Source organism: Haliotis rufescens, unplaced genomic scaffold, assembly GCF_023055435.1.
Source record: "Haliotis rufescens isolate VD_foot unplaced genomic scaffold, xgHalRufe1.0.p SCAF_7, whole genome shotgun sequence".
NCBI lineage: Eukaryota > Metazoa > Mollusca > Gastropoda > Lepetellida > Haliotidae > Haliotis > Haliotis rufescens.
The window spans coordinates 12,418,615-12,437,549 of record NW_025964361.1 but is presented as its reverse complement, the minus strand read 5'-3'; the positions used below and the strand labels follow the sequence as shown (position 1 = coordinate 12,437,549).

At 40.2% G+C, this 18,935-nt stretch overlaps 1 protein-coding gene across 1 annotated transcript; it reads left to right on the top strand.

Annotated features, from left to right (window-relative positions):
* Nucleotides 1-2,439: 2,439 nt before the first annotated feature.
* On the top strand, nucleotides 2,440-7,298 carry LOC125376145. The gene is made up of 2 exons (XM_048387951.1): nucleotides 2,440-5,066; nucleotides 5,410-7,298. The coding sequence occupies exon 1, from the start codon at nucleotides 2,952-2,954 to the stop codon at nucleotides 3,936-3,938; it is 987 nt and encodes a 328-aa protein (XP_048243908.1). The 5' UTR covers nucleotides 2,440-2,951; the 3' UTR covers nucleotides 3,939-5,066; nucleotides 5,410-7,298.
* The last annotated feature ends 11,637 nt before the right edge of the window (nucleotides 7,299-18,935 follow it).

The following is an 18,935-nucleotide window of genomic DNA, read 5'->3' as shown; positions in this document are numbered from 1 at the left end:
ACATGGGACATCAACAGGCGGGGAGGATATTTTAGACAAACACCAGTTATGATGGCATTGGGAAGAGGACACTTTGATGTTTGTGATTTCCTTGTATCTGAGGGTTCTGATCTGACCCTTACTGATAAATACAACAGAGACTGTCTGATGTTGGCATGTGTGGGAGGAAACATATCTATGGTGAAACATGTCTTGTCAATGAAAACATGGGACATCAACAGGCGGGGAGGATATTTTAGACAAACACCAGTTATGATGGCATTGGGAAGAGGACACTTTGATGTTTGTGATCTCCTTGTGTCTGAGGGTGCAGATATGACACCGAAGACGACAACACAGACTTAATGTAGTATATTGTTACCTATATTTAAGTAACTCGACACCGAACTCACGAGGGCTGCATGCATCTGGCACCCTTCCTCCACCTATGTCTGAGCAAGGTCTGTTCATGTGAGTGGAGGCCGGACAAACGGGACGATGTCCCTGGTTGATTTAGTGTTGAGAATTCACACTGGCATCACCACAGATTCCTTACCACACCATGACAATCGACCTCCAGATCACAACAAACATGCCTGCCATTTCCCTCATCGGTGGTGTGCTCTGATAATCATATCATCGTTGGCATCGACCTTTTTATCACAACAGAACAGTCTTTGCCAGTTGCTGTTCTGTCAGTAACAAATTGTGTGTGCAAATCTCAGTCTCTGATGTCAAGGTTGGTGCCTTAGGGCTACTCCATGGAATGATATATACGCCTGAATACCATGCTCAATCAGAGACACTGTCCTGCTGACTTGACGATCAACGATAGTTGCAGCCGATGACGTCACCACAAAATAATATTTCCTGAGGTGCAAAACCCGAAGGTAGCAGTTGTCGTTTTGCCTGGTCACGGGTGATCTCCTGCATCTAGGTCTTTCCCTGGCACTGCCTCTTTGGTTGAAACGAGCCATCAATCTGGTGATTGTGATGTGTGCGCAGGCTAAGGTTGTTGCTACATCTCTTTGGGTAGCCCCTGTCTGCATCACACCGATGGCCCTTTCTCTCTGCTCAGGTGATACTCTTGGCATAAGTGTTGCTTTGTGTAAATTCTGATCGAATTGGCTTTTATACCCTTTGGAGATCATTTTGCACCTGTATTGCCTTTTGATTATTTAAAGTCAATTCTTATATATTTGAGTTTTCAAAAACGGCCATGTTGCTTAAGACCTGTGAAGATCTTCAGCAACCCATGCTTGCTTTAAAAGGCGACTGTGCTTGTCGTATGAGGCGTCTAACGGGATCGGGTGGTCAGGCTCGCTGACTTGGTTGATGCATGTCATCGATCCCAATTGCATGGATTGATGGTCATGATGTAAATCACTGGATTGTATGGTCCAGACTCGATTATTTACAGACCGCTGTCATATAGCTGGAATCCTGCTGAGTGCGGCGTAAAACAACAAACACACACTCACATGTTGGTTGAAGCATAATCTAAGTACACTAGTATTGTAGTTGTGTATACGGCAGTAAGGTGTTGTAGTGGTGTATTATAACCAGGGTATTTTGGAAAAAGGGGTTTTTAATATTTACTTAAAATGTAGTTTACTAAATGAAGCTTTTGGGTAAAATATGGATGTATATGAGAGAAGTGACCGTACAGGGTCAGGGCAACACTCCTGGGGCAAGTGATTATTGGTTTTGCTTCTCTTAAGTGATAGAGTTTACCTTTCATTAGTACAATGAATTAGTAGAATTGGTCTTGCAATAAAAATGTCAGACGGGAGATAGATGGATGGAACAAAATTGTTAGTCTTGTGGTGATCAAATATTTATGAGTATTACTGCTTGATTAGAATGTCAAAATAACATGATTAAGTATGTTTTCGGTGCCTTCCAGTCTGGCAGAGAACTTGAGGGTATTTGATTATATGAGTATGTCCAAGTTGACCAATGACTTAAAGAGGTAATCAAATTGGTTAGACCGAAGGGCTTTATGGTAAAACTAATTACTATGGAAATTGGGGAATGACCATTATGACTCATTTCTCATGATGTCAAATGTGATTTTGGAGGGAGGAGCTAAAATTATCATCGATAGTATTTTGTTAGTTGTCCAAGAGTGGTGCGGGGAGTCGGGAGCATACAGCTGAATAGAAAGGTTCACTGTGGTTTTGGGACCCCGAGTCAGAAAAGAAGTAGAGTTAACGTTCATCAGAAAAAACCATCAGGCTCTTCAACCATCATCTAGGTATGTGTTGTATTTATATCAGGCAACAACAAGAACTAATCTGAGGACCATGTGTGTGTATTTATGATTAACTCTATCATAAATAAAAAGAGACTGGAGCAAACCATCTGACTTGTGATTTTGAGAGAGCTACATCATCCCTAGAACCAAGGAGTAGTTGATTAATACCAAGTGACCATAGGTAGAAGGGTAAAGTACCCGGAACCTAAGGTTACATATGGCGGAGTTGCTCTAAGATCACCGTACCATGCTCATCACAAGTTTGAACGGTTTGCACCTGCAGCTGAGTTGATGTACACTTGATGGTTGTTTGCCTGACACGAGCCGATGCTATTTGCCATTCACGGTAGGTGATGTCCTGTAAAGCGTGAATTGATTGTGAGGGATGTGTTTTGCCCTTGTATTGGTGAACTATGCTCACCAGCGGGACTATGGTTCACTGTTTGAAAGCCTTGGGGTGGTCAGTTTCCCATGAAGAGACTGTGTTATTGATTTCTTTGGTAGTACGGCTACTACCATAACAGTGATATTGATTTTCTAGTGTGGGACAGTCATACTGATGGAGGACCCTTGCTGCACACTGGTGTGCATAGGAACTTTCTGCGGTATTATAAGACTGTTTTTATCTCTCATCACCAACAATGAGCATGAGACGTCTTGAAATTATGATGTTGAATTTGGACATATTGTCAGGGAAGAACCAAAGTGACTCAAAATGTTTCATGACAATGAAAATTGTTCTGCCTCTGATATTACAGAGACAAATGACAGTTTATTTTCAAGAGGACTTGGGAATAAGGACAAATTAGGGAACAATTTTGCAGCTTTAGCAAGGGCTTTTTCCCTAAGTCAGTTTTCTCTTGAGAAATTCAATGGAAGTGATCCAGAAATTGCAAGTTCATGGTTAAGCAGATATGAGAAATTTAATTCTTTACATAATTATTCAGAAGAAAGGACAAAGACAGCATTTAGTTTATGGTTAGACAAAAATGCTTTAAAGTGGCATGAAGCTCAAGACTTTAGTGACAATTCCTGGAATGAGGTGAAGACAGCTTTCCTTGCAAGGTACAAACTAAGTTCAGCAAAAAGATATGAAAGACTAGACAAGCTTTATAATAGGAAACAGAAACAGTCTGAGGATTTTGAGGACTTTCTTCAAGAATTGCAATATGAGGCAAAACATCTTGATAGAGTGGACGACAACTTTATCATGGATGCCATCATTAGGAATTCTCAACCTCACATTAAACAGTTCATTTTGACAAGATTGCATGAGACAAAGGATCAAGTCCTGGAAAGTGCGAGAATAGCAGATGCTGCATTTGGACTGGCCACATCAGAGAATGACAGACTTGTGTCTGTTATAGAGGAGCTCGTTGGACAAGTATCCTTATTGACCAGTGCAGAAAATACTCGAACAGGAGGGAACTTTTCATATGAGCATCAGGATGACTCTATGTACAGAAAACAGTACATTAAAACTGGGACTGAGTGTACTGAGGACCAACAACCAGTGAAGAACGTGACACAAACATTCCATCAACATCACAGAAGTGGTTGTGCATCAACACATGTTGATATCAGGGACATGAGTGACAATGATGTGCCCTGTGGACAAAACTGGAGCCCTGCTCCAAGGAATATGAGCAATGAGGAGCATAGAGTGTCACAACCACAATTATGGAACATTTGTGGACAATGAGGTAGGACACATTTTAGTATGTCTGAGAGTCTTGTGAGATCTATGCAATGTTTTCAATGCTGTAGGATAGGGCACCTAAGCAGATTCTACTTTTCTAATTAAGCCAAACATATGCAAGGGTTAACAGGGGCAGTGCTACATGTGGATTTGAGCCTGCCGCCAATATAGCAAATATTGATTTTGATAATGTTGGTAACATCATAGGCCACTCTTTTACAATGAGAAATAATACAGAACCAGATCATAGAAATGATAAGTGATTTGAGCGAGGTTGTTGTTTTGACTTGTAGTGTGGGCTTATCTCACAGCAGTATTAGGGTAAAGATATCTGGAAAGACTTACAGTGCCCTATGGGACTCAGGTGAAACTTTGAGCTGTATGAATTCAAATGTATTCTCATCTATTGGAGGTGAGAGTAGATTTCCTATAACAAAATGAGGTGTAAGGTCATTGGTTGGTGCAGATGGGAAACCATTAGATGTGTTAGGTGTATCTACAATTCCTCTTACAGTTGGTCAGCTATGTGTTGTACAGGTCTTTCAGGTCTTTTTGCCTTATCAATTGATGTGTTGTTAGGCTTAGATTTCTTGAGAAGCCAGAGGCTAGCATTGATGTTAGCCATAATAGGTTGACTTTGTAGGATGGACTTACAGAGACAAATTTCATTGCCTATTCAGATTAATACCAACCTTGTTACATGTATATGTGATGTGGTACCACCACCACACATGAAACTTTGTTGCCGGTGTACATTAAGTTAGGCGTTGTTGAGCCGATTGAGTCTATTGCAGAATGGTTACATGTGTGAGGTGCTAGATATCTCACTTCATCTGTCAATCAAGTACCATTGTTTAGGTTGATGAACCCTGCTAGTTCAGAGATTAAGTTAGCAATAGGTGTCATTGAAGAAGTCGATATTGCCAATGTGTGTGGAGAGTTAGAAGACAGTGACAACACACATACCATGCCTATCACCACAGGTGACAAAGCATTCAACCATGTTGATATTGACAAGACTCATTGATTGACGGGAATATGGATATCCAAATATGAAATGGGAGTTGATAAGTCGTAGAGGAATGAGATACCAAGTCCGGGTGTCTCGAAAAGCGAAGGGGTCCTAAGTGAGTTTCTCAATTCAGAAATTGTGGAGGTTTTCCATGTCAGAAGAACAATGACAGGGAAAGTGAAGAAAGAAAACAACAAAAAGTAAACAATAGAACTGCACGTAAGGAAGTGTGACAATCATATAGGTATATGATATACGGAGGATATGTAGATCCAAGGTTATGATAACAAGTTGGTTTTAGTCCCAAGTTATAGTGTCATGTGTAAATGGGTACCCAGATAGGAAATCAAGGATGATAATGAAAAGTCGTAGAGGTAACATGCCTACGCAGATATGAGATGATGAACAACGTCGTAGAGGTAACATGCCTACGTAGATATGAAAAGATAGTAAGTCGTAGAGGTCACATGCCTACGCTGTCAAGCCGTGGAGGAGACATGCCCACGTAGTAATAATGTCGACAGGGACGTAGAGGAGACATGCCTACGTTATTTGAATATAAACACATAGATGAGGAAATGCCTATGCTGTTTCAAAGCTTGAAAGATCAAGTCTAGAGATGCCTGACAGTCTCTAGTGGTGAGGTAGATATGTTTCTACCTCAAGTTGCTGAGTATGTTGAGGACAGTCGAAAGACTAACGATGAATTCACTTGGGACGAAGGACAGAGGGTCGATTTGTCTCGTAGCCTGGGTGAAGACCTATAAATCGGTCGTGGGATGTAGATGATTGGCCAATCATATTTGTACAGAAGAGTTTTGCCTAGTCAGAAGGCTGTTGTATACCTCCTGTTGAGGAGAGGAAATGTTTGAAGAGAGTACAGATGGAATATTAAAGAGTTTTTTTTTTTTTCATGAGTTATGATGCTGACACAGATAAAGACACAACAATAGGAGGGAAAAGGGACATACGGTTATATATATCTGCGATTGAAGATGTAAGAAATCAGAGGTTGTTTAAAAACAAGGCCGTTTTAACTTCAAAATATTCAACTGACCCACAAGTATAACATATTATTGATACATGAACTGGAACTGTATGAACATAAGCGCTGTGTTCTGCGGTTTACTTAATGTTGGTAGACATTATTTATGAGAGAGTAATATGTTGTATGGTACATTGGTGACGATCAATAGGGATTGTTGTTTATTGTTTTTCACTTAGGGAAGATATGGCTTCACAGGGATAACAGAGTGGGAATTGAGATCAGATCTAAAATCTGAGAGATTACTTGGATATTTGCGTTCTAAAGGACCCTTAGGCTTCGCACTTAAAGCTATGATGACACTACTCATGATGTGGAACCCATTGACGACATGCATTCCGGATATCTATCTCTGGGGTAATACCTTCAGATATATGGGACGACTTAACATACAAACAGACATGGTATCATACGTTTGCTATTGAATTGCCCAAGATCTCTAACTATCCGATTATGCTTAGAGAGATGTGAGGGAATATTAGTCTTCAGGCGAATCATACGTCCTGTGATGAGAATATGAGGGCTATATTGAATTTTACTTATCGCATACATGACGACACTTTCGAAGACATGTTGGAAGGGGTTACTTTGATCAGGAACATTATTCTTTGAGGTCAAATTGTTGGTTCTCAGACTCGCTCCAAGAGAGCATTGCTACCTTTTATTGGTGAATTCTCAAATAATTTATTTGGTACCGCCGTGACAGTGGCGTGAACATAATACGACAACATATCAATATCTTATCAAATAGAATGAGAGCGGAAGAAGCAGCTTTTAACGTGTCACAAGATTACATGGGAACGTACAATATCCCATAGTTGTTTATGAATTGTGTAGACCTTCTACTCCACTACCTTGCACCATTGCTACTCAAACAGTTGCTGTTAGGGATGTAAAGTTAATCTATCCATTGGTTCCGCAGAGACCAGAGAACATTGCAATGTCACAGTTTTAGAAATTTAAGTAATCTCAGACATGTTAGTGTCCTCTTGTATAAATGTTGATGTTATACTGTATTCAAGATGTTACTTTTACTACATGATTTATGTTTTTGTGCTGACCTATATGCATTTATTTATAATATATATGAATGGGTACACCTACCATATGAGAAAAACATATGTTGAATTTCATGAGAGAAAATCTATCCGTTATATGTTACCAGGATGTTGTATATGGTGCATTGCATTGCATCTCAGGAGTTGATAGATTGCATGTGCGATCACTGCCCAATGAGACATTTGACAATATTCTATATAGGTGCATGTCCAGTGACTTTATGATAAGTTGATGTTGTTTTGATATTCAAAAAAACCCCAAACTATTGTGATTGTTGAGTCAGGTGAGGTGTTGTTTGTTTACTGTGTATAGATGCTGAAGCTAAATTTCAACATTTACTTGAGATATTATAAGAACAAACTGTTGTAATCTTCAGTTAAAGAGGACTTCATGGAGTGTAATACATGAATTTACAGTAATTTCCTAATTGATTTACAAATGACTGAATCTTTGGACAATTAACCCTTTTTGGACATCAGAGATTGGACTGTCAAAGATTTCACTGTCATACATGTAGGAATGAGCAACCTCATTCTATAAGATGATGGAGAGAATCATTTCTTAATGAACTTCGAGGACATTTTTGATCATTTGATATGGAGAACTTTTCCCATTGGATCAAGACCATAAGAGTAAGAGTAAGTTGAATATGTTCTAGAACATACGGACATGGAACATGTTGATGATACAGAATAGTAAGACTATATATTGGATACGTAGAACTCTGAAACTGATCATCAGTTGGTTATTGGTGTTGTGATACTATTGTGATTTTTGCCTGAAGGAAAATGCTCATATGTCTTTAAATATAAGATCGAAATGTTAAGAAAATGTTTTTATTACCAATCTGCATCTACTGAAAAAGTGTAAATTTTACAAAGAAGAATTGTTTGATTATGCCTTTATAAGTCTTGGCATGTTATTATTCTCAGATAGGTACAACCCAAGACAGATCCTATCTGAGACATTATCTTGTAAAAATTTAATTGTATTGATTTTTCTGGTCCTCAGATGCATACACACACAAGTTGTTACATATTGATATTGTACTATTGTATTTACATTTCATATTCTATTATCATTGGTCAATCGCATGGGACATGCTCTACAACGGGAAGGGCATGTATAACCAGGGTATTTTGGAAAAAGGGGTTTTTAATATTTACTTAAAATGTAGTTTACTAAATGAAGCTTTTGGGTAAAATATGGATGTATATGAGAGAAGTGACCGTACAGGGTCAGGGCAACACTCCTGGGGCAAGTGATTATTGGTTTTGCTTCTCTTAAGTGATAGAGTTTACCTTTCATTAGTACAATGAATTAGTAGAATTGGTCTTGCAATAAAAATGTCAGACGGGAGATAGATGGATGGAACAAAATTGTTAGTCTTGTGGTGATCAAATATTTATGAGTATTACTGCTTGATTAGAATGTCAAAATAACATGATTAAGTATGTTTTCGGTGCCTTCCAGTCTGGCAGAGAACTTGAGGGTATTTGATTATATGAGTATGTCCAAGTTGACCAATGACTTAAAGAGGTAATCAAATTGGTTAGACCGAAGGGCTTTATGGTAAAACTAATTACTATGGAAATTGGGGAATGACCATTATGACTCATTTCTCATGATGTCAAATGTGATTTTGGAGGGAGGAGCTAAAATTATCATCGATAGTATTTTGTTAGTTGTCCAAGAGTGGTGCGGGGAGTCGGGAGCATACAGCTGAATAGAAAGGTTCACTGTGGTTTTGGGACCCCGAGTCAGAAAAGAAGTAGAGTTAACGTTCATCAGAAAAAACCATCAGGCTCTTCAACCATCATCTAGGTATGTGTTGTATTTATATCAGGCAACAACAAGAACTAATCTGAGGACCATGTGTGTGTATTTATGATTAACTCTATCATAAATAAAAAGAGACTGGAGCAAACCATCTGACTTGTGATTTTGAGAGAGCTACATCATCCCTAGAACCAAGGAGTAGTTGATTAATACCAAGTGACCATAGGTAGAAGGGTAAAGTACCCGGAACCTAAGGTTACAGTATACAGCAGTAAGGTGTTGTAGTGGTGTATACAGCAGTAAGGTGTTGTAGTGGTGTATATAGCAGTATGATGTTGTAGTGGTGTATACAGCAGTAAGGTGTTCTAGTGGTGTATACAGCAGTATGATGTTGTGGTGGTGTATACTGCAGTGTGTTGTTGTAGTGGTGTATACAGCAGTTTGGTGTTGTAGTGGTATATATTGCATTCCAACTATATCATAAGCATGTGTTTATGAATTACTATAAGGGTAACGCTATTTTTCAGGGCATTAAATTGCCTCGGTCTTTTCAATTGCTCTCCTTCCCCGGGCAGTTAATGGAAGACCTCGGGCTTCTGCAAATGATAATGCCCTGAAAAATAGCGTTACCGTTATTATCCCCCGCCGCGCGAAAGCGCGAAGCGGGGGATATAGTATTCACGACCGTACGTCCGTACGTCCGTACGTCCGTCCGTACGTCCCACCTGTTTGTTGCCGCGATATCTCAAGAACTAAACACTGGATTGTCTTCATATTTGGAACTATGGTGTATATACAGACTCCGCAGACACCAGTCGGTTTTGGTGACCTTGATCCCATTTTCAAGGTCACAGCAGACAAATCTGCTTTTAGAGTTGGAAAACGGTGTTGCCGCGATATCTCAAGAACTAAACACTGGATTGTCTTCATATTTGGAACTATGGTGTATATACAGACTCCGCAGACACCAGTCGGTTTTGGTGACCTTGATCCCATTTTCAAGGTCACAGCAGACAAATCTGCTTTTAGAGTTGGAAAACGGTGTTGCCGCGATATCTCAAGAACTAAACACTGGATTGTCTTCATATTTGGAACTATGGTGTATATACAGACTCCGCAGACACCAGTCGGTTTTGGTGACCTTGATCCCATTTTAAAGGTCACAGCAGGCAAATCTGCTTTTGGAGTTGGAAAACGGTGTTGCCGCGATATCTCAAGAACTAAACACTGGATTGTCTTCATATTTGGAACTATGGTGTATATACAGACACCGCAGACACCAGTCGGTTTTGGTGACCTTGACCCCATTGTCAAGGTCACAGCAGGCAAATCTGCTTTTGGAGTTAGAAAACGGTGTTGCCGCGATATCTCAAGAACTAATCGCTGGATTGTCTTCATATTTGGAACTATAGTGTATATACAGACACCGCATACACCTGTCAGATTTGGTGACCTATCCCCATTTTCAAGGTCACAGCAGGCAAATCTGTTTTTTGAGTTGGAAAACGGTGTTGCCACAATATCTCAAGAACTAATCACTGGATTGTCTTCATATTTGGTACTATGGTGTACAGGCGGGGGATATTTCGTCACTCTGTGACAAATACTTGTTATAGCTAAAATGGATGGAATTTGTTATCAAATTAAAAGAAACAACAATATCGGTTTTGAAACATGTCCTGCAATCAATATGAATGTCACTGACCCACTTTTACAAATATGGAAACGTCAAAGAACAAACCAGATGACGTCACTATTGAACGTGACGTCATTTACCCCTGTACTATGACATCATCTAACAACGGGCGTGATAATGGCCCATCATCAAGAAATATGAGGGCATTATCAAGTTACAGTGGCCCGGGCGGTTTAATGACAATTCTATCCATTTTAGCTATAATGTTAAATAGTGATAACGCCATATATTGTATATACCATAGCACCATCTCGTTTGATGTACCTGTTATTAATCAGTTGTATATATTCAGATAGGGTGGTGCATCTGGATTACCATATGATGTAGTATTTCTCGTGTAAAGTAGACAACATGCCACATGTTGGATTTTTTTCTACTTCGTCTGTCATGATCTATGATAGTGAATATACTATGATAGTGAATATATCCTCACATGGTTTAGACATTCTTGTAGTGTGGATTCAGGTGTATGGTAAATGTTACCTTGTGTAACTATTGGTGAAGTAGTGTTGATGACCAAATATATGTCTATTTTTATTTGATGTGAATGATGTAATATTGTGTGTTTGTGTTAGGCATTTTATTCATTTCACCTGGTATTACATTGATATGAATTATGTCATGTAAATAGCATTGTATAGTGTTGTAGTGGCGTATATAGCATTGGATAGTGTTGTATTGGTGTATATAGCATTGTGTAGTGTTTTAGTGACATATATATCATTGTGTAGTGTTGTAGTGGTGTATATACAATGTAAAGTGCTGTAGTGGTGTATATAGCATTGTGTTGTGTTGTAGTGGCGTATATATCATTGTATAGTGTTGTAGTGGCGTATATAGCATTGGATAGTGTTGTAGTGGTGTATATAGCATTGTGTAGTGTTTTAGTGGTGTATATATCATTGTGTAGTGTTGTAGTGGTGTATATACAATGTATAGTGCTGTAGTGGTGTATATAGCATTGTATAGTGTTGTTGTGGCATATATAGCATTGTATAGTGTTGTAGTGGTGTATGTAGCATTGTATAGTGTTGTAGTGGCGTATATAGCATTGTATAGTGTTGTTGTGGTGTATATAGCATTGTATGGTGTTGTAGTGGCATATATAGTATTGTATAGTGTTGTAGTGGTGTATATAGCCTTCTTAGTGTTGTAGTGGTGTATATAGCATTGTTTCGTGTTATAGTGGTGTATATAGTATTGTATCGTGTTAAAGTGGTGTATATAGCATTGTTGTGTAAATAGCATTGTATAGTGTTGTATTGGCGTTTGTAGCATTGTATGGAGTTGTAGTGGCGTATATAGCATTGTATAGTGTTGTAGTGGCGTAATTATCATTGTATAGAGTTGTAGTGGTGTCTGTAGCATGGTATAGTATTGTAGTGGTGTACATAGCATTGTATAGTAATGTAGTGGCGTATGTAGCATTGTATAGTGTTGTTATGGTGCATGTAGGATTGTACAGTGTCAAAGTTGAAATGTTATAAACATATATATATTAATACGATGATAATATTTGTTTTGTTGGTTTGAGTGAATGTTTTTTAACGCCAGTCAAAACTGCCAGACAAACCATTGAACAATCCTTCGGTTAATTCACAGTCAACTTAGTGTGGAAGGACAACTTAAAGTGATTTAGGTTTATCAATTTAACCTTCTGTTTATAACCACAGATCCTTATTGGGGCATTTTTTGGCCTGGACTGATAATGACTGCAGCGCTCAACAACATTCCCTCATTTACAATTGTCAGTTCTTAGCAGTTATATATATATATATGTCTGCCGTTTTGTTGGAAAGATGTCACTTAAGTGAAGGTATTTCACTTAATTTGAGTGAGTGAGTGAGTTACGTTCAACGCTGCTTTGAACAGTTATATCAAGGCGTGTCAGCAAAATGTGGGAGGAAAGTGATGCAGGTCTCGGACGTTAACCACCTTGGTGAAACCCACGAGCACTGGTATGGTGCTGACAAAACTAGAAACATAATTGGGGGAACTCACTATCATCTGTGACACAATTCTGCACAGCAAATTGCGGCGCCTTAGATGACCTTTGCCTTCCACTTAATTTAAATACTAAGATTTTGAAATGGATTATTTTGTGGTCAGGCGTGGTGCCTTGTTTGATGGCACCCCTCACATCCAAACCCCCCGCACACACACCTGATCGTTGTGTGGCATGTGTGTCACAGACTTGATTATTTGTCATTTTCAAGTATTTTCTGTAAAATAAATTGTTGATCTGAATGCCTTTTGAGTCATTTCATTATTTGCATTAATAATGTATTTCTTGAATATTTAACGGATACAAGAATATTTCAAGCAGAATGTGTTTAGAACATAGTGTCAGACGTTGCTTGATGTCTGTTGGACAATATGTGAAACCCATTGTCGTATTATTAGCACATAGATGTGATTGGAATATTGACACAAGGCACCTGTAGTTTCACCCATGCACTCTCTCTGATCTGTATACATGTAACAGGTCTTTCCTCAGTATGCACAGTAAACACATGTTTCTTCATGCAGTACAGGCAGGGATTTTGCTAGAGGCCGATTACATGAGATATTTTAATAATTTGACCAACTTTTGATAGGACGTTCTTCTATACCATTACCAAATGTGAAGACTAGTGAGGAAGTCGGGTAAGACTAAAGTTCACCAGCAACCTATGCTTGTCCTCAGAAGTGACTAAACAGCTCGAGTGGTCAGACTAGGTGACTTGGTTGATTGCATGTCATCGTAACCCAACTGTGTGGATCATTGTCATGTCAAGCACTGGATTGTCTGGTCCAGACTTTAATCATTTACAGATGCCGTGAGAAAGCTGAAATATTGCTGAGTGAAGTGTTGAAAGCTTGTCACCATGCAAGGACACCAAGGGAAGATGACCTCAGTATAAATCTAACACTTGTCTGATTGTGTGCATTCAGACTCTGATTGTGTACAAATAGAGTTGCTCATGTGTTCAGTCCATGGTTTGTCAGGTTCATTGCTCATGTGTTCAGTCCATAGGTTGACAGGATCGTTGCTCATTTGTTCAGTCCATGGTTTGTCAGGTTTATTGCTCATGTGTTCAGTCCATGGTTTGCCAGGATCGTTGCTCATGTGTTCAGTCCATGGTTTGCCAGGATCGTTGCTCATGTGTTCAGTCCATGGTTTGTCAGGTTCATTGCTCATGTGTTCAGTCCATGGTTTGCCAGGATCGTTGCTCATGTGTTCAGTCCATGGTTTGCCAGGTTCGTTGCTCATGTGTTCAGTCCATGGTTTGCCAGGATCGTTGCTCATGTGTTCAGTCCATGGTTTGCCAGGTTCGTTGCTCATGTGTTCAGTCCATGGTTTGTCAGGTTCATTGCTCATGTGTTCAGTCCATGGTTTGCCAGGATCGTTGCTCATGTGTTCAGTCCATGGTTTGCCAGGTTCGTTGCTCATGTGTTCAGTCCATGGTTTGCCAGGATCGTTGCTCATGTGTTCAGTCCATGGTTTGCCAGGTTCGTTGCTCATGTGTTCAGTCCATGGTTTGCCAGGATCGTTGCTCATGTGTTCAGTCCATGGTTTGCCAGGATCGTTGCTCATGCGTTCAGTCCATGGTTTGCCAGGTTCGTTGCTCATGTGTTCAGTCCATGGTTTGCCAGGATCGTTGCTCATGTGTTCAGTCCATGGTTTGTCAGCTTCATTGCTCATGTGTTCAGTCCATGGTTTGTCAGCTTCATTGCTCATGTGTTCAGTCCATGGTTTGTCAGCTTCATTGCTCATGTGTTCAGTCCATGGTTTGTCAGCTTCATTGCTCATGTATTCAGTCCATGGTTTGCCAGGATCATTGCTCATGTATTCAATCCATGGTTTGCCAGGATCGTTGCTCATGTATTCAGTCCATGGTTTGTCAGCTTCATTGCTCATGTATTCAGTCCATGGTTTGCCAGGATCATTGCTCATGTATTCAGTCCATGGTTTGTCAGCTTCATTGCTCATGTATTCAGTCCATGGTTTGCCAGGATCGTTGCTCATGTATTCAGTCCATGGTTTGCCAGGATCGTTGCTCATGTATTCAGTCCATGGTTTGTCAGCTTCATTGCTCATGTATTCAGTCCATGATTTGTCAGCTTCATTGCTCATGTATTCAGTCCATGGTTTGCCAGGATCGTTGCTCATGTATTCAGTCCATGGTTTGTCAGCTTCATTGCTCATGTATTCAGTCCATGGTTTGCCAGGATCATTGCTCATGTATTCAGTCCATGGTTTGTCAGCTTCATTGCTCATGTATTCAGTCCATGGTTTGCCAGGATCGTTGCTCATGTATTCAGTCCATGGTTTGCCAGGATCGTTGCTCATGTATTCAGTCCATGGTTTGTCAGCTTCATTGCTCATGTATTCAGTCCATGATTTGTCAGCTTCATTGCTCATGTATTCAGTCCATGGTTTGCCAGGATCGTTGCTCATGTATTCAGTCCATGGTTTGTCAGCTTCATTGCTCATGTATTCAGTCCATGGTTTGCCAGGATCATTGCTCATGTATTCAGTCCATGGTTTGCCAGGATCGTTGCTCATGTATTCAGTCCATGGTTTGCCAGGATCGTTGCTCATGTGTTCAGTCCATGGTTTGCCAGGATCGTTGCTCATGTATTCAGTCCATGGTTTGCCAGGATCGTTGCTCATGTGTTCAGTCCATGGTTTGCCAGGATCGTTGCTCATGTATTCAGTCCATGGTTTGCCAGGATCATTGCTCATGTGTTCAGTCCATGGTTTGCCAGGATCGTTGCTCATGTGTTCAGTCCATGGTTTGCCAGTATCGTTGCTCATGTGTTCGGTCCATGGTTTGTCAGGATCGTTGCTCATGTGTTCAGTCCATGGTTTGCCAGGATCGTTGCTCATGTATTCAGTCCATAGGCTGCCAGGATCGTTGCTCATGTATTCAGTCCATGGTTTGCCAGGATTGTTGCTCATGTATTCAGTCAATGGTTTGCTAGGTTCGTTGCTCATGTGTTCAGTCCATACCTTGCAAGGATCGTTGCTCATGTAATCAGTCCATGGTTTGCCAGGATCGTTGCTCATGTGTTCAGTCCATGGTTTGCCAGGATCGTTGCTCACGTGTTCTGTCCATAGTTTGCCAGGATCGTTGCTCATTTGTTAAGTCCATGGTTTGCCAGGATCGTTGCTCATGTGTTCAGTCCATGGTTTGCCAGGATTGTTTCTCGTGTGTTCAGTCCATGTTTGCCAGGAACGTTGCTCGTGTGTTCCGTCCATATGTTGCCAGGATTGTTTCTCATGTGTTCAGTCCATGGTTTGCCGGGATCTTTGCTCATGTGTTCCGTCCATGGTTTGCCAGGATCGTTGCTCATGTAATCAGTCCATGGTTTGCCAGGAGTGTTGCTCATGTATTCAGTCCATGGTTTGCCAGGACCGTTGCTCATGTGTTGAGTCAATTGTTTGCCAGGAGTGTTGCTCATGTATTCAGTTCATGGTTTGCCAGGATCGTTGCTCATGTGTTCAGTCCATGGTTTGCCAGGATCGTTGCTCATGTGTTCAGTCCATGGTTTGCCTGGATCGTTGCTCACGTGTTCAGTCTATGGTTTGCCTGGTTATTACTCCATACTCGATTACTTACAGACCACCTGTACCCTTACAGTGTACACTCTCAGACCCAGAAATCCCACATGTACTTTATTGGGGACATGTCAGGAAACTCAGCGGACCTGTCCAATGTCCGTATGCCTTCTCGTCGGAGATAATCGGAGACGACCTGGGAACCATGTCTGGCATTGTCTCTTTTCAGTTCATAATCTCTGTCGAAAATTCTTGCGAATGGAACAAGGCAAGACGCAAATTTCGTCAACATATCGTACGTTCAGTCAGTGTACATTCAGAATAACCAAATCATTTCGCCTGTCATGACACTTCCGCCCACATACCAATGATAGTCAAGAATTGTTGCCTTGACAAACCAGTGACGTTTTCTGCCATCTGAGATCGGAGGCAAAACCTTGATTCGTCTGTCAACATGGTGTAACGCCAGTGGTCCACGACACGTCCCGCGTCACGGTTGCCTGGCCTACCGAATCTTTGCTGCCTTTGGTTAGCTATTCGGGTCGCACTCTTCCCAGGGCGCCTTGCTTTCAGGCGGGCTGCATAGAGCCGGTCTTCAGTGGTTGAAATTCGCCTTCCTGTTATTGAACGGATTTCTCAATTGATAACAGGACACATTTGAATCTATTGCTTAGTGCAATAACGTAATGAGACGATCTTGTCTAGGTGTCTTTTAGGCCAGTCACGCCCAGATCTATTCGCAGCCCCACCCATATGAAGGTGCTTGTCCCACAGTGGAAAGATTGCACCGTTTGCTTAGCCTTCATTCGGGCAACGTGGGATATTGACGTTTATTACTTGCCCGTGAAGATATCTCCCGTTTAATAAACATACAGTTGTATTACACATTGTGTAATACCAAAACGCGTACTTATGTACTCTCGGAAACACGTTTCACGTTTTCACGAACAAATATTGAAAGCTCTCAACATCCCTTGGCTTATTCAACGACATTGCGTGTGGAGTTGATAGATCACTGAGAGGAGCTTATGCACACTCGATGACCCCAGCAACCTTGTTGCTAGGCTGACGTCACATGGCAATTTTTTGCCGATGGACCTTGCAACAAAATTCCACAGATTACGTCATCGGGTATTGTGACGTGATTGTAAACTTTGAGGTGCAAGGCCCATTCCACACGGCGATCGTTTTTAGTCCAGTAATTAAAAGGTCCAGGTTCAACAAAATTGACGAAAAGGTTTATTGCTGGATTTTGGTGCCTTGGCACCTATACATTAAAATAAAAAATAGTTTACCAAAATCGGACATGGGGAACCATCCGAAAATAGGTCAAATCCAAGATGGTCGCCAACAAAAGTAATAATAGTCATAAACGTGGAACCAATAACAATAAAAACATTTATGATGAGTCTATCTATATTAGCTTGCCAGGTTAAATGCAAAGGAATATATATTTAACAATTTTGAAAGGAAAATTCACATAGAAATATAAAATAATGCTTCAAAATGACGAAAAAGTACATAAATTTGTTAATATCAGTAATTCTTGCAGAACATGAACCGATTTATTATAATGTTGACGTTTTACATATAAAATCATACAGTTTATTGTCTTCACATAAATAATCAAGTTAGAAACAAATATAATTGAAAAAAACCCAAAGTATTCCCTTCTTCAAAATGGTGGCCGAGCATACAATGTTTTAAAGATAGACCTCAAGAACATAAAGGTATGTATAAGCTATTTTTCTTTTATAGCTAAAATGAAAACTTGTATAATATATTGTTGATTCGCTCTAGAGAGGAATAACTGATGAAAATATGAACAAATATAAATATAAAATTTGAAACAGAGCCTTAAAATTAACATCAACATTTGTTTCAAGGAAAATCAAGGGAGATAATCCAAACTCCAGGAAGCAGTTATTTTTCTCAAATGGTATTAGCTTCTCAGAAACTTTATTAAAAGTTAATTCAGAAGATATAATCAAGACATTTAGTACAAAAATCATTTGCTATAATCGGAAAAGCAACATTTGTATCTGTACACATGTCAGCCATATTTCTATCAACTGTTACTATTCGCAGGTGACTATTCTCAACTGAAGGTGTCCTATGTAGATCACAGATGGCGACTTGTTTGCTATGCATGAAACCAGTTAACCAGGACAAACCCCCGGATTATGTGAAGTTGACAGCAAAATGCTGCTGTAGCATTAATAACGCAAACAGACTGCACAAATTAGATGCACCAGACATCACATGTGACTCCACATGCTCCATTGCATCGACTGAACTTTAGTCTCAGGATCAAAGTGATGGACCCATGTTTCATCCTGTGTGATAAGTCTGTCAAAAAGGTTTGCCTGGTTTTTGTGGCACATGATCAAAAGATCCTTTGAGCAATTGACTGGTTCCTGCTTTTGGAAAGGTGTGAGCAACCTGGGAATCCATCGTGCAGACACCTTATGCATGTTCAAACTGTCATGGATGATTTTTTCCACAGACCCTACACTGATCTTGACATCTTGTGCTAACTGACGAACAGTTATACGTCGGTCTGCCAAAATGGCGGTCTCCACTTGATGGATAGTGTCCTCATCAATGGCTGAATGGGGGCGACCAGGAACGGCAGCTGTTTCCACAGATGTCAGACCACACTTGAACTGGCGATGCCAGTGTTTAACAACGTCATATGATGGGGCATCTTCCCCATAAGTTGCTTTCATTTCATCGAAAGTTTCTTTTGGTGTGCGACCTTTCAAATATAAAAACCTAATCACTGCTCGGTATTCTACTGGCTCCATTGTCACACCCTACTCGATCATAACACCTGTAAAAGTGGTAAGATTAATAGTTCGGTG